The 13,065-nt window shown below is 31.1% G+C and overlaps 1 protein-coding gene across 1 annotated transcript; it reads right to left on the minus strand.

Annotated features, from left to right (window-relative positions):
- Nucleotides 1–4,974: 4,974 nt before the first annotated feature.
- LOC115723900 (uncharacterized) lies at nucleotides 4,975–8,614 on the minus strand. The gene is made up of 5 exons (XM_061104892.1): nucleotides 7,893–8,614; nucleotides 6,973–7,787; nucleotides 6,313–6,370; nucleotides 6,100–6,233; nucleotides 4,975–5,096 (listed from the first exon to the last, which is right to left on the minus strand). Exons 1-5 carry the CDS (start codon nucleotides 8,612–8,614, stop codon nucleotides 4,975–4,977), a joined length of 1,851 nt encoding a protein of 616 aa, XP_060960875.1.
- Between the last annotated feature and the right edge of the window lie 4,451 nt (nucleotides 8,615–13,065).

Here is a 13,065-nt window from a genome sequence, read left to right on the forward strand (position 1 = left end):
CTATTCCGCTAGTTAAAGTGTTGTGGCGAAACAACAAGGTTGAAGAAGCGACTTGGGAATTAGAGTTGGAAATGCGGGAGCTGTATCCCGAGCTTTTCAGGTAAATTTCGAGGACGAAATTTCTATAAGGGGGGGATAGTTGTAATATCCCGAAAAATAAAATAATATTTAAATAGGCATATTTTATTAAATATGTACTAGTTTTAGTAATGAGGTAAGATTATGATCTTACTTAAAGTTAATTAGTGTCAATTTAATAAATAGTTAAATAAAGCGTAATTTATTAATTACAGAGATTTTTTAAAATTATGTATACAATATATATGCTATATGTGGAATAAAATATGTTTTTAGATCAACAATAGTAGGAATTCGATGGATTGGCCAGCAATATTTTGGTGGTATTAGTGGGTATTCTTAAAGTACCAAATATTTTCTTTGTAATGTCTAGAAATTTTAAGATTAAACGAATTATTTATTGGGTATAGTTTGATATTTACCCATCTATATTATTATTGATAACTTATTAGATAAGAAACATAAGTGATGACTAAGCTATTTGTGGTGACTAACCACACTAACAAAGTGACTAAGCTTAATAGATAATTCTAGCACCATTTCTTTGAATGACACGAATGGCCACCTTACTCAACAAGTTTTGGCTAGTCAAAGTTAATATTATCTTTCTCTTTATTTTATTATTTTATTTACATGGTGTAAATTTAAAACTTAAGTTATTCATCACTTAAGACTTTGACACGTAGAACTAGAAGCCACTAAGCATGCCATTTTGGTGATTAATCTAGTTCAAGCTTAAGTTTATAAGCTTCATAGAAAACTTATATAAAGGATATCTCACACTACATTTGGGCGTGCTCCTCTCTATCTCTGCCACTTTATTCTTTTCTCTCTTTTCATGTATTAAAAGCTTAACCCTTCAAAGCAAGCTTAGGAATAAATATATATTAGAGGGTATATCTACGGGTTTTAATAATTATAGCATGTTTTGAATATAACCGGGAATTATGACTAAGAGTAAGGGCTGCGAGGTTTTGATGAAAGCTACACTAAGGCTATAAAAGAATCATTTTACTTGGATAGTTAACTTTTGGACTATTATACGCCAAATTATATTCTGCTCGGATCGGTTAGCACACTCATTAGGATATACAGGTAAGAAAAGTGGTATGCACCGTTTATTATTAAATGTTAATGGTTGTATGGTTATAGCCTCGATTATAAATGAGATTCTGATTAAATATTTGTTGAGCCTCGGTTATGACTGAAGGTTAGAATCGATTAATACCGTTACGAGTAATTACTCTTGAAACCGCGGTTAGGTTTCTTACTTATCGTTTGCTTCATCGGGCAACGATAGTGACATATACAGCTCGTGGTTAACGAGTGGTAAAGGGGTACTTTATAAAGTACCAAGATTGTGTAATATGTAATGCGTAAAGGGGTACTTTATGATATTATGTAATGTGTAAACATGATGACAGGAGATTAAATTGGTAATCATTTTTCAGTTATTGTTTGTTCACTTTTTTCTTGCCGAGTCTGTGACTCACGGGTGCTTTATGGTGCAGGTAAGGGGAAAGCAAAGGTTGAGCAGCCATGAGTTCGGGGTCATAGCAGCAATGTACATATCAGCCGCAGTGTTTCGGCCCAGTAATCAGGATGCTCTATTTTGAAAGTATTTTGGGAGTACAAAGTTTATGTTATAAAAATACTATTAAACCAGTTTGTGAATATTTTGAAAACAGGGGGACCCCATGGTTAATACCAATTATCTTTTATCATAGTCTATGTGTAAAATTTTTAATTATCAAAATATTAATTACCCACACTTTTGATATAATTATATAGTATCTAAAGAATAATTTTATAAAAGCACACACGTGGCGTCTCTGTTGGACAGGGCGTTACAGCACAAAACCCAACAAGATATAACTTATCAGAATTATGAGAATAAGATAAAAGAACTCTAGTTCAGTCTATTCGAATGACTTGAACCAAGAATTCTTAATCCTCATAAAATTTTATGGAATCTTATTTTTTATTACTTAATCTCTAGCAACTATTTTTCACTTCAAATACTAGTCTGCTATGTTGATGATTTAGTCTTAAAAGAAACTTAAAGTTTCAGACTAATACAATAAGTCACAACTAGATAACTCTCCAAACAATAAAGAGGTTAAAAGAATTATTTTACCAGACATCTACTATTGAGTGGGAGCTATCTGAGATGTAATCAAATATGGAATGTTAGAAGATATTCAAGAAAGATTTATGAAAGTGATCTATATGTTAGATAATAAGGAACTGTATATCAGTCATCCTAGTATCTACCCCAACTCATTCGAATTATGAGATGGTGGTTACTTTGGGGGTGGAGGAGTTATTCTATAATAATTCAAGCTCTACCAGAGAAGATTTATAACTTTGTAAATTTGAAATTACCAGAAAGTTATTTTACTGAAGAAAAGTCTACACTGTATTATCTCAATTCCATATTTTAAAATATGAGAGATATGTCTTCTGTTTATTCAGATGTACTTTAAAACAGTAAGGATTTTAGTATCCCTTGATGAGTAAAGCATATAGTAAAGGATGTTTCATAAATGTATTTATGAACTAGTTTCCAGAAGTTTGGGTGGATTCAACTATACTACACTTGATCTGAAGATCAAGATATCAGATTGATTTATTTGCACAGTTTGTTTTATGTTAGTGCAAGTGGGAGTTTGTTGGGTTTTGTGCCCTAAATAAAACCCTTTCAATCTGATTAGTTATCAATATAAGAAATTTGAAGTGATTTATGTTTGCATGAATTTTACAAGCTAATGGTTTAATTTGTTTATTACATTTGCACACAAAATCAGTTAAGTCCAGATCATATGTTTATTCACAATTACAGTATCGTCAACACAGTGGAATGTGATTGTGATCATATGAATCAAAAGACTAAGTCCCTGTTTCATTAGTGTTTTGGATTTACACTAATGTGAGAATCAGCGATGATGTGTACTTACACTTGGAGTAAGTGTTATGTTCTGTCCAGGACATTAGTAAAGTATACTAGTTTCGAATGTATGGAGTATACATTGGATTGGACCGATATTGCAACTTAGTTAAGATATTATAAACTTACCGTTATATCTTTTCAAGTCAATATCAGTAGTTGATCTTAAGATTAAAAGAATCTAAATCATAATATGCTTAGGCTCAACTCAAGAGTACTATTCATGTTCTTTGATTTATTAGTTAAGCCTACTTTTGGGTCAGGGTGATACGTATATTTTGGGAACATGATAGTATGATTGAGTGGGAGTGCTGAACATAAATATGGAATATAGCTTCTACTGGTGTATAGAAGTCAAGTGATGACTCCCTTCGAGCTTAGCTAAATAGAAGTAAATGGATGAGCTATTGTTTAAGTGACTAATACTTAAATCACTAAACATCATTTACAGGTAGCTAAGTATTTTAAGGGGCAAAATACATTGAGGGGTGAGAATGGTAAAATTATCCCATCTCGATGTAAATCATCTATATAGAGGATCTTTGATCACAATAAGATTATAACAGTGGTTAAATGAGATAGCATATCTATATCGTGAAACATATAATATGCTCTATATAAGTTTGAGAGTGCAATTCTAAGTTCTAAGAGTGGATTCAACGAAGAATTAATAAGTAGGAATTTACTTAGTAAATTCGGTTCACTTATTGGAAGCTCAGCATATAGATCCATGGTCCCCATTCTAGTTGAGACTATACTGCTTGTAAGACTCAATAATTGATTTGTGATTAATCAATTATAATTCTAAAGTTAGACTATGTTTATTTATTTATTAATAGACTTTATATGTCTAATTAATAATTAAATAAAATGACAATATTATTTAATAATCTATTTTAGTTATTCAATAATTAGTTTTGGCATTTAAATGGTTAGAATTGGAAAATTGGCGTTTTTGAGAAAATAGAAATAAAATTTGTGAAAACTGCAAAATCCAAGTGAGGCCCATTACACACCTTGGCCGGCCACTTAAGCATGTTTTTAATCAAATTGATATTTTCATTATTTTAATGCCAAATAATTACTAACCTAAACCTAGTAGTTGCATATAAATAGAAAGTGATGGCTCAGTCAAATAACAAGTTTTTCAATGCTTTTAATGCTTTTTGTCAGAAAATCAATTTCTTCAGAAAACTGAGCCTTCCCTTTCTCTCTATAGCCGAAATCAACCCTCTCTCTTTTCTTCTTCTAAATTTCGAAACCCTCAGTGATAGAGTAGTGCCCACACACAGCAAGTGGTACCTCAATCATAGATTGGAAGACTGTCACTACACCAAAAATCAGGTTTAGTGACATTTTTATTAGTGGCATTTTTTAAAAAAAATGTCACAATAATGATATTTTAATGACATTTGTTAAAAAATATAACTATAATGAGAATAAATGACATTTTAATTAGTGACAATTTTTTTAAAGTGTAACTATTGATATATTTTAGTGACATTTTGTAAAAAGTGTCATTAATTGTCAATATTTAAATTTAGTGTAACATTTTTAAAAATGTAACAAGAATAAATTAATAGTGGTATTTATAAAAATGACACCAAATATTAATTTAGTGACATTTTGAAGTGCCATCTAATTAAGTACTTTTAGTGACATTTCAAAAGTGTTACTAGTAAAAAAAATTAGTGGAATTTTTAATTTTAATTTATTTTTTGAAGTTATATTATTATACAAATTTTTAAAGAAAAAAGTTTAAATTTAATTAATTTTGTAGACGTAGATGAAAAATAACTTAATAAATATAAATATTGTATCATAATAAAAGATTTTATATAAATAAAATTGATCTCCATAACAAAAGAATTAAGATAAATAAAATTTATAAATAAAGTACTCATAATACTACTACTACTACTAATAATAATAATAAAATACCTACATCACTAAGCTTCTTCATCCATATCATTTGCATCAAATGACATTGATGTATCAACAGTTATATCTGGCATATCTTTCCTAACCAAACTAATATCTTCACTGTCAACATCGAGAGATGCACCGCAAACTTCAGTTTGCAAATAAGCTCCACATTCTCGTTATGTGATTGCACGCTCATATTATACTAATCTCTAGGATTTATTTTTAAAGCAACATTCCATCCTTCGTGTTTGAGATCTTCCACATACATTACTTGTTCTGCTTGAGAAGCTAGTATAAATGGCTCATCTTCACGCATCAATTTTGTAAGGTTGACTCTTGTGCAATCTTTCTCTTTTTTAATACCACTACTCGAAATCCAATCACACTTAAATAACACAACACGATTCCCTGAACAATAATCTAGTTCGATAATATCTGTTAATATCCCAAAAAATGTAACATCTCCAAAAATAGGATACGGATCCCTACTATTTGAAAAACTTTGAGTCTTGGCAGTCACAATAACTCTACTATTTTGAGTTTTTAATTTCGCTTCGATTTTTTTTATATGAGACCGAAAACCATTAATTAAATATCTTTTAAATCGATTGAAAATATTGTTTGGTCCTTTAGCCAGATAATATAGATCTTCAGAAAGTCGATTATCTTGATTATCATATAATTCTTCTGCCTAATTTGACAAAAAAAAATTGTAATAAATAAATTACTACACTCAATATGTTTGTGAACTCCTTAAGTTAATACAAAAAAAATTAAGAATTGAAAATAAGCTTACCTTTTGTGCAAACCAGGAAGGAAATGACTCGCTATGAATCCGGTCTAAGGTCATTACTCTTTGACGAGGATTTTGTTGTGCAATGATATTGCGATGATCCCTACAAAATTAATAAGCATTAGACATGCTTACTTAATGCTTCAATATTTTTTATTATTAGATATAATAAATAATACTTACTCAATAAATGAGTCTACGACATTACAATTAAATAATACATATCGATGTGCCTTAGTTTTGGTATCCTCGTCTAAAGTCTCAGAAACTATTTTTTCCAAATTTCGACCCGTCGTTTGGAAAATAGGCAGTCTTTCTCTATCTGGATTTGGATTACTATAATTTCTAGGCTTACGATTAATTTTTGTCTCTACACCTTCTATATATCGTGAGCAAAATGTCAAGCATTCATTAGCTAAATATCCTTCAGCTATACAACCTTCTGGCTTATTTTTGTTTCGAACGTATGACTTCAACTTAGATAAGTACCTGCAATTATTCATATGAACATTAAAAGCAATATTGAAACTTTTCACAATTAAATAAAATAAAAATCAATATATATTACCTTTCAACAGGGTACATGCAACAATAAACTGATGGTCCAGCAATTCTCGCCTCATATGCTAAGTGTATCACCAAATGAACCATAATATCAAAATATGATGGGGGAAAAAAATTTTCAAGATTACAAAGAGTAATTGATATTTGGTGCTCAAGTTGCATAAAATCCTGTGCTCGAGCAACTTTTGAATACATCATTCGAAAATAGTTGCTTAAAGTAGTTATATGTTGACGAACATGCAGACTTGACATTCCCCTCAATGCTAGCGGTAATAATTGAGTCATAATAATATGAAAATCATGACTCTTGAGCCCATGAATTTTTCGTTGATTTACATCAACACATCTTGAAATATTGACAGCATATCCATCTGGAACCTTAATTGTCTTTAGAAATCGACAAAAGATAGTTTTTTCTTTTTTGGTTAATGTAAAACAAGCAGGTTGTATGACAGTCTCTTAGATTCGCTCTCCTTTGGATGAAGTTCAGATCTGATACCCATAAACTTTAAATCAAGACGTGAATTGAAATTGTCTTTATTTTTTGTATCTAAACTCAATAATGTCCCAACTAAACTTTTACATACATTTTTTTCAATATGCATCACATCGAGATTGTGTCGTAATAAGTTATCCTTCAAGTAAGGCAATTCAAAAAATATACTCCTTTTCTTCCAACTATATGGCAACTGAGGATTAACAACTGTCTTTCCAAATTTAATTTGGTAGCCTTCTAACTTATCTAGTATCATTGAACCACTTAATGGTATTGGAGCTAATTTTTTCTCTTTTGTACCGTCGAAAGACTTTTCATCATTTCTAAATGAGTGGTTATTTTCTAACCAACGACGATGACCCATATAACAATGTTTTTTGCTATGCTTCAACCACGAAGAATAAGTATCTTGATGACAAGACGGGCATGCATATTTTCCTTTAGTGCTCCATCCCGATAAGTTTGCATATGCTGGAAAATCACTAATAGTCCATAATAGTGATGCTCGTAACATAAAGTTTTCTCTTGTAGACGTATCAAAAGTTTCAACTCCAACTTCCCATAAAATTTTTAATTCTTCAATCAGTGGCTCCAAATATATATCAATATTATTTCCAGGTGCTTCTGGACCAGGTATGAGCAAGGACATAATAAAGTTAGGTTGTTTCATACACAACCATGGAGGGAGATTATATGGTATCATAATAGCTGGCCATGTGTTGTGACTTACACTTAATGTCTTGAACGGATTCATTCCATCAGAAGCTAACCCAAGTCTAACATTTCGAGGATCTGCCGCAAAATCCATATATTTGTGATCAAAAGTCATCCATGCTGGAGAATCTCTTGGATGTCTCATATAACCATCATTCACATAATCTTTTTGATGATGCCAAGTCATAAAATCAGATGTTTTTGATGGCATAAATAATCTTTGTAATCTTGGTATTAACGGAAAGTGGCGCAAGACTTTTGCTTCACTCCTATTTTTATTAAAAAGAAAAAAAAAGGTAATATTATATTAATCTAAACAGCATATCTAAACTAAAAAAAAACAGAAGAAAAAAGTGTTATAATTAATAGCGTACCTTGGTGTAGAGCATACTTGATATTCTGTGTCATTTACATGCTCCTTTCTATACAACATGCAATCATTTTTACATGCATCAATTTTTTCATAATTAAGTCCAAGTGCGTTGATTAACTTTTTTGTCTCATAAAAAGAATCGGGTAAGGTTTCACCTTTTGGTAGTGCTCTTTTAAATAATTCAAGTACCTTGCCAAATGAATTATCACTCCATCCACACATACACTTAATATGAAATAATTCAATGACGAATGAGAGCTTTGTAAAACTTGTACAGCCTAGGTAAAGTTCTGTCTCTACATCTTTTATCAAATCATAAAATTCTTTTGCCTTCGTATTTGGTTCATCTTCCTCACCTTGAAGATTATCATCATTTTCAATTTCACATTCATCATCTCTACTATTTTGTCCAAAAACATCATGTATAACTCCTTGCATATCAATAGTAGGAGTATCACTAACAGTACTCTCAATGTTCTGTGGAGCATGTGAAGAAGTTTCACCGTGTAATATCCTTTTAGTGTATCCCTCCATAAATCCATTGCATATCAGATGATCAAATGCAATTGATCGAGTGACAGGACCAATAAGGCAACACTTAACACAAGGACATACAATTTTTCTTTCATGGCTTCCATTTTTAAATGCGAAATCAAGAAATAAATTAACTCCTTGTTGATATGAATCACTCAATCTAGATTGCTTCATCCAACTCTTATCCATAACTTTAGCTTTTGAAATTTTTTATCAATACCTATTTAAAATCCAAAAAATTAGTTTGTTTGGAAAAATAAAAAACAAACATATGTATATATACTAGGTCAAACATAAGTATTTTGAAAAGAATAAAAAAATCAAGTAATTTACACTTTGAATGCTTATTCATAGTAACTTAAACCCGTTCACTTTCATAATTAAGTCCAATATAATTATTAGACACTTCAATATAGATAATACTTACTTATTCCTTTCAATAATTATTATGGCAAGTTTTTTTTGAAAAAGTCAATATAAAATATACTTTAGAGCATTATCTGTTAAGCATCTATCCCGAATTTTCATAATCATTATTGTTGCCTAATATGTAAGATCACTCTTCATTACTCTATTTTTTAGATTAGTTAACAAATTGAGCTAAATGTACTAAAAATATCAGTTAGTAGCTCAGATTTGTAAATAGCGTACCTTAGTAGCTCAGATTTGTAAATGTACTTAAAAAATCAATTAGCAGCTCGAATTTATGATTTTAGAAAGTTACAATGTGGAAGTCAATGAAAATTTTAGCTTAAATTAGAAAAATTAACAAAAAAAAATGTTTAGTAGCTTGGTAAATTAATTTTCTAAATTTGCACTATTAAATAACTATTGGTCTCAACTAATTTAGTAAAAAAAAATAATTAAAAATAAGATTTTAAAGAATTTAGAGTAAATAAAACCCAAAATCATTAAACTAATAAAGAAAAAAAGAGATTAAACCTAATGTGGATGATGGTGGGGAGGAATATAGTATTTTAGCGTTGTATAATTTGTTTATTTGGAAGAAATAATGTCACCTTTGTAAAAGGTAAGATATGACTTCTCTCCACGCTGCTTTTAAATTTCTTTTCCCTTTAGTAGTAGTCTTTCAATCACTTTGGAATATTCTATAAAAAAAAAATCACTATTTAAGAAGTCATACATGCCTGGTGCGAGTATCACAGATATTCAGATAAACAAATTAAATTATCATATCCTTAAGTATATTATAAATAGATAAAATAAAAAAAAAAAACAAACTACTATATTGGTAATACAATGCCGTTAATTCCATTATCTCTCAAATTCTTAAGTCTAAGCCACATTTCAAGACCAAGACTTTATTATCTCTCAAACTACTTGTAACACCCTAACTAGCATAGGCGTATTACGTGATTTTTAAACATACTGTGCAGCTCGTCGCTAATCAACGAGATTTATGGAAATCGTGATTAATTAAAATTTTTGCTTTTTAATTAAACTTATAAAATATTTATACAAAAATACTCGGGATCCCGATTACAAAACATTTTACAAAAGTTCACTGACTATACAAAATACTTGTCGCCTAGCGACTAATTACAAAAATAGCCTTGCTGTCCCGAGGATCGTACGCTCCAGGCCTAACCGCCCCGACATGCACAATATTCACCGGCTCGCTCTCACGGTCCTTCAGCCTTAGCCTTGCCCTTACCTACACATAAACATAGCACTGTGAGTCGACAGACTCAGAAAGAAAAGCATAATCAAATATCATACATAAATTCTGAGTTATGATCAGACGTCCGTACCCCTGACCATAACCCTAACTGCCGTGTCACACACGATATTGAGTCCTGAACGTTCATAAGACGGTACTAATGACAAGTAGCAGCCTATACTCGGCACACTGGTCATACTCCAGCTGCTAGTCATACTCTAGCCTGTGCCGATGTGATACGTCAAATAGTATAGAACCACCAGCCCTAGTATCAGCATATACTCGGTACACTAGTCATACTCCAGTTGCTAGTCCTACTCTAGCCTGTACCGATGTGATACAGTGTCAGCCTATACTCGGTACACTAGTCCTACTCCAGCTGCTAGTTGTACTCTAGCCTGTACCGATGTGACACAGTCGGATGGTTCGAAGCCAACATACATATCTAATGTATCTAACAGGCTTCCTACATGCACACTAAACATGTAATACATATGCATACTGTTATACTAATCTTACCTCAATTCCGAATTTAGGTGTGCCGGTCAACCTGACTGGAACGAACTACACGGCGGTTTACAGGCTCCTAAACCATAACAATCACAACACTATAAGTGATACACTAAATCACTTCTCGGGGACTTAAACTAGGAACTAAAATTTTCCCTATCGATAAAAAGCATGGCAATACCCCAAATAACATAAAAACGAGAAAATCTAGGGTTCCTGAAAATCACCCAACCGGCAGACCGGTTGCCCAACCTTATATTCAGCTAACACATTTCAATTAAAACCATATAATTTAACCAAATAAAGTCCACTAAAGGACAAACTAACAATGGGGCAAAATGACCATTTTGCCCCTTCACACTAAAATAACATAAAGAGCACTAAAGGGGTATTTTGGGAAATTCTAAATTCTCGGCCAATCCCGACATTCCCAATGTCTAATAAACCGTCCCACAATACTAACATACTAAGTTGTGATTTTACTGAGCCAAACACCGAGTTCCATGTTACCGGGCACCGAAAATATAAAATTATAAAAATCACTAAATGACATATAATGCATTTCAGAATTCAATAATAATAGCATAATAATTATTTAAATAGCTATAAATAATTTTCTATAATTAAACATGATTAACTGCTAATTTCTAAATTAAACTAAGCGGTCTTTACACTATAGTATTTGTTTTATTTATTTATAATATACCAGTTAAATCCAATGCCGAGATAATTCCATTATCTCTCGTCAAATTCTTAATTGCATCACTATTTCAAGACTTCAAGACTTTATTAGAGATATTCTTAAATTACAAAAAGTGGGATTGGGATAACAAAATACTACTTGAGAAATTACATTAAAGATGAATAATTCAAGAAATACCTTGCACAACATCCAAGGTAATAGATATCAGGAGCATAAAGCTCAATAACATTCTTGTTGTCATCTCCTGGAGCTGTAGAAATATCTTGCACAAGATCGAAGGAATCAGGGGCGTAAACAGCTCAATAACTTTTACCTATTTTTTAACTAGTATATATATATATATATAAAATTTTCACGTTTGATTTTTTTTTTTTAAAAAAAAAGGATTTTTTAAAAGTAAAATATCTTATTAAATTGTAAATTAAATACTCATCACTTTTTTTAAAAAAAAACCTTTATAAGATTTAAAATGTAAAATATCATATACTTTTAAAAATTAATATGTTTAATTTTATTAAATATATAAATATATATGTATTTCAAATAAGATACCAAATATAAAAAATCTAATAATAGCATAAAAATAGGAATAGGAAGCGTTAAACACATAATTTTTTTTTTAAAAAAAAAATCCAAAATGAAAATGGAAAAGAACTGGGATTCTACCCGCCCACATATTTCAATTTTCCTTTTTCACCAAAACTATCATTCTCATAAATTTGAGAACTGTCTCTCTCTCACACACAAATTGGCTTCTCTCTAGGGATGCACACGGGGCGGGGAATTAGCGGGGAGTGCTCTCCCCGTCCCCATCCCCGTTAAGGATTTTAATCTCCATCCGCGCCCCATCCCCGCTTATTCCCCATCGGGGACGGGGACGGGGCGGGCAATCCCCTAATGGGGTGGGGACGGGGCGGGGAATCCCCTATTATAAAATAAAAATTATTTTAAAAATTTAAATGTATAAAATTATTAAATTACATAAAAGATAAAATATTACATATTATTGTTAGTGAATTTTAGTGCTAAATTCTTGATCTACTTATTGGAAGCTAGGTTATATAGACCCATGGTCCCCGCACTAGTTGAGATAATATTGCTTGTAAGACTCATGTAATTAGTTTTGATTAATCAATTATAATTCTCAAATTAGACTATGTCTATTTGTGAATTTTTCACTAAGTAAGAGCGAAATTGTAAAGAAAGAGTTTATAGGGGCATATTTGTTAATTATGATACTTTGTATGGTTCAATTAATAAATATGATAAATGACAATATTATTTAATAATTATTTATAGTTATTAAATAGTTAGAATTGGCATTTAAATGGTTGAATTAGGAAATTGGCATTTTTGAGAAAATCAGATACAAAATGTGTTAAAATTGCAAAATTGCAAAAAGCAAAGCCCAATCCACTAAGTGTATGGTCGGCCACCTTTGTGTGTATTTTAAGTTGATTTTTTCATTATTTTAATGCCATATAATTCAAATCTAACCCTAGTGGAATGCTATAAATAGATAGTGAAGGCTTCAGGAAAATTAGACTTTTCTTCTGACACTTTCTGAATCAGAAAAACCTGAGCCTTCTCTCTCCCAATCTGGCTGACCACTCCCTCTCTTCTTCTTCTATATTTCGAAATCCTTAGTGATTAGAGTAGTGCCCACACACATCAAGCAATACCTCAATCATAGTGAGGAAGATCGTGAAGAAAGACATTCAGCAAAAGGAGTTTCAGCATCAAAGA

The sequence above is a fragment of the Cannabis sativa genome, chromosome 9 (genome assembly GCF_029168945.1).
Source record: "Cannabis sativa cultivar Pink pepper isolate KNU-18-1 chromosome 9, ASM2916894v1, whole genome shotgun sequence".
In the NCBI taxonomy this organism is placed as follows: domain Eukaryota; kingdom Viridiplantae; phylum Streptophyta; class Magnoliopsida; order Rosales; family Cannabaceae; genus Cannabis; species Cannabis sativa.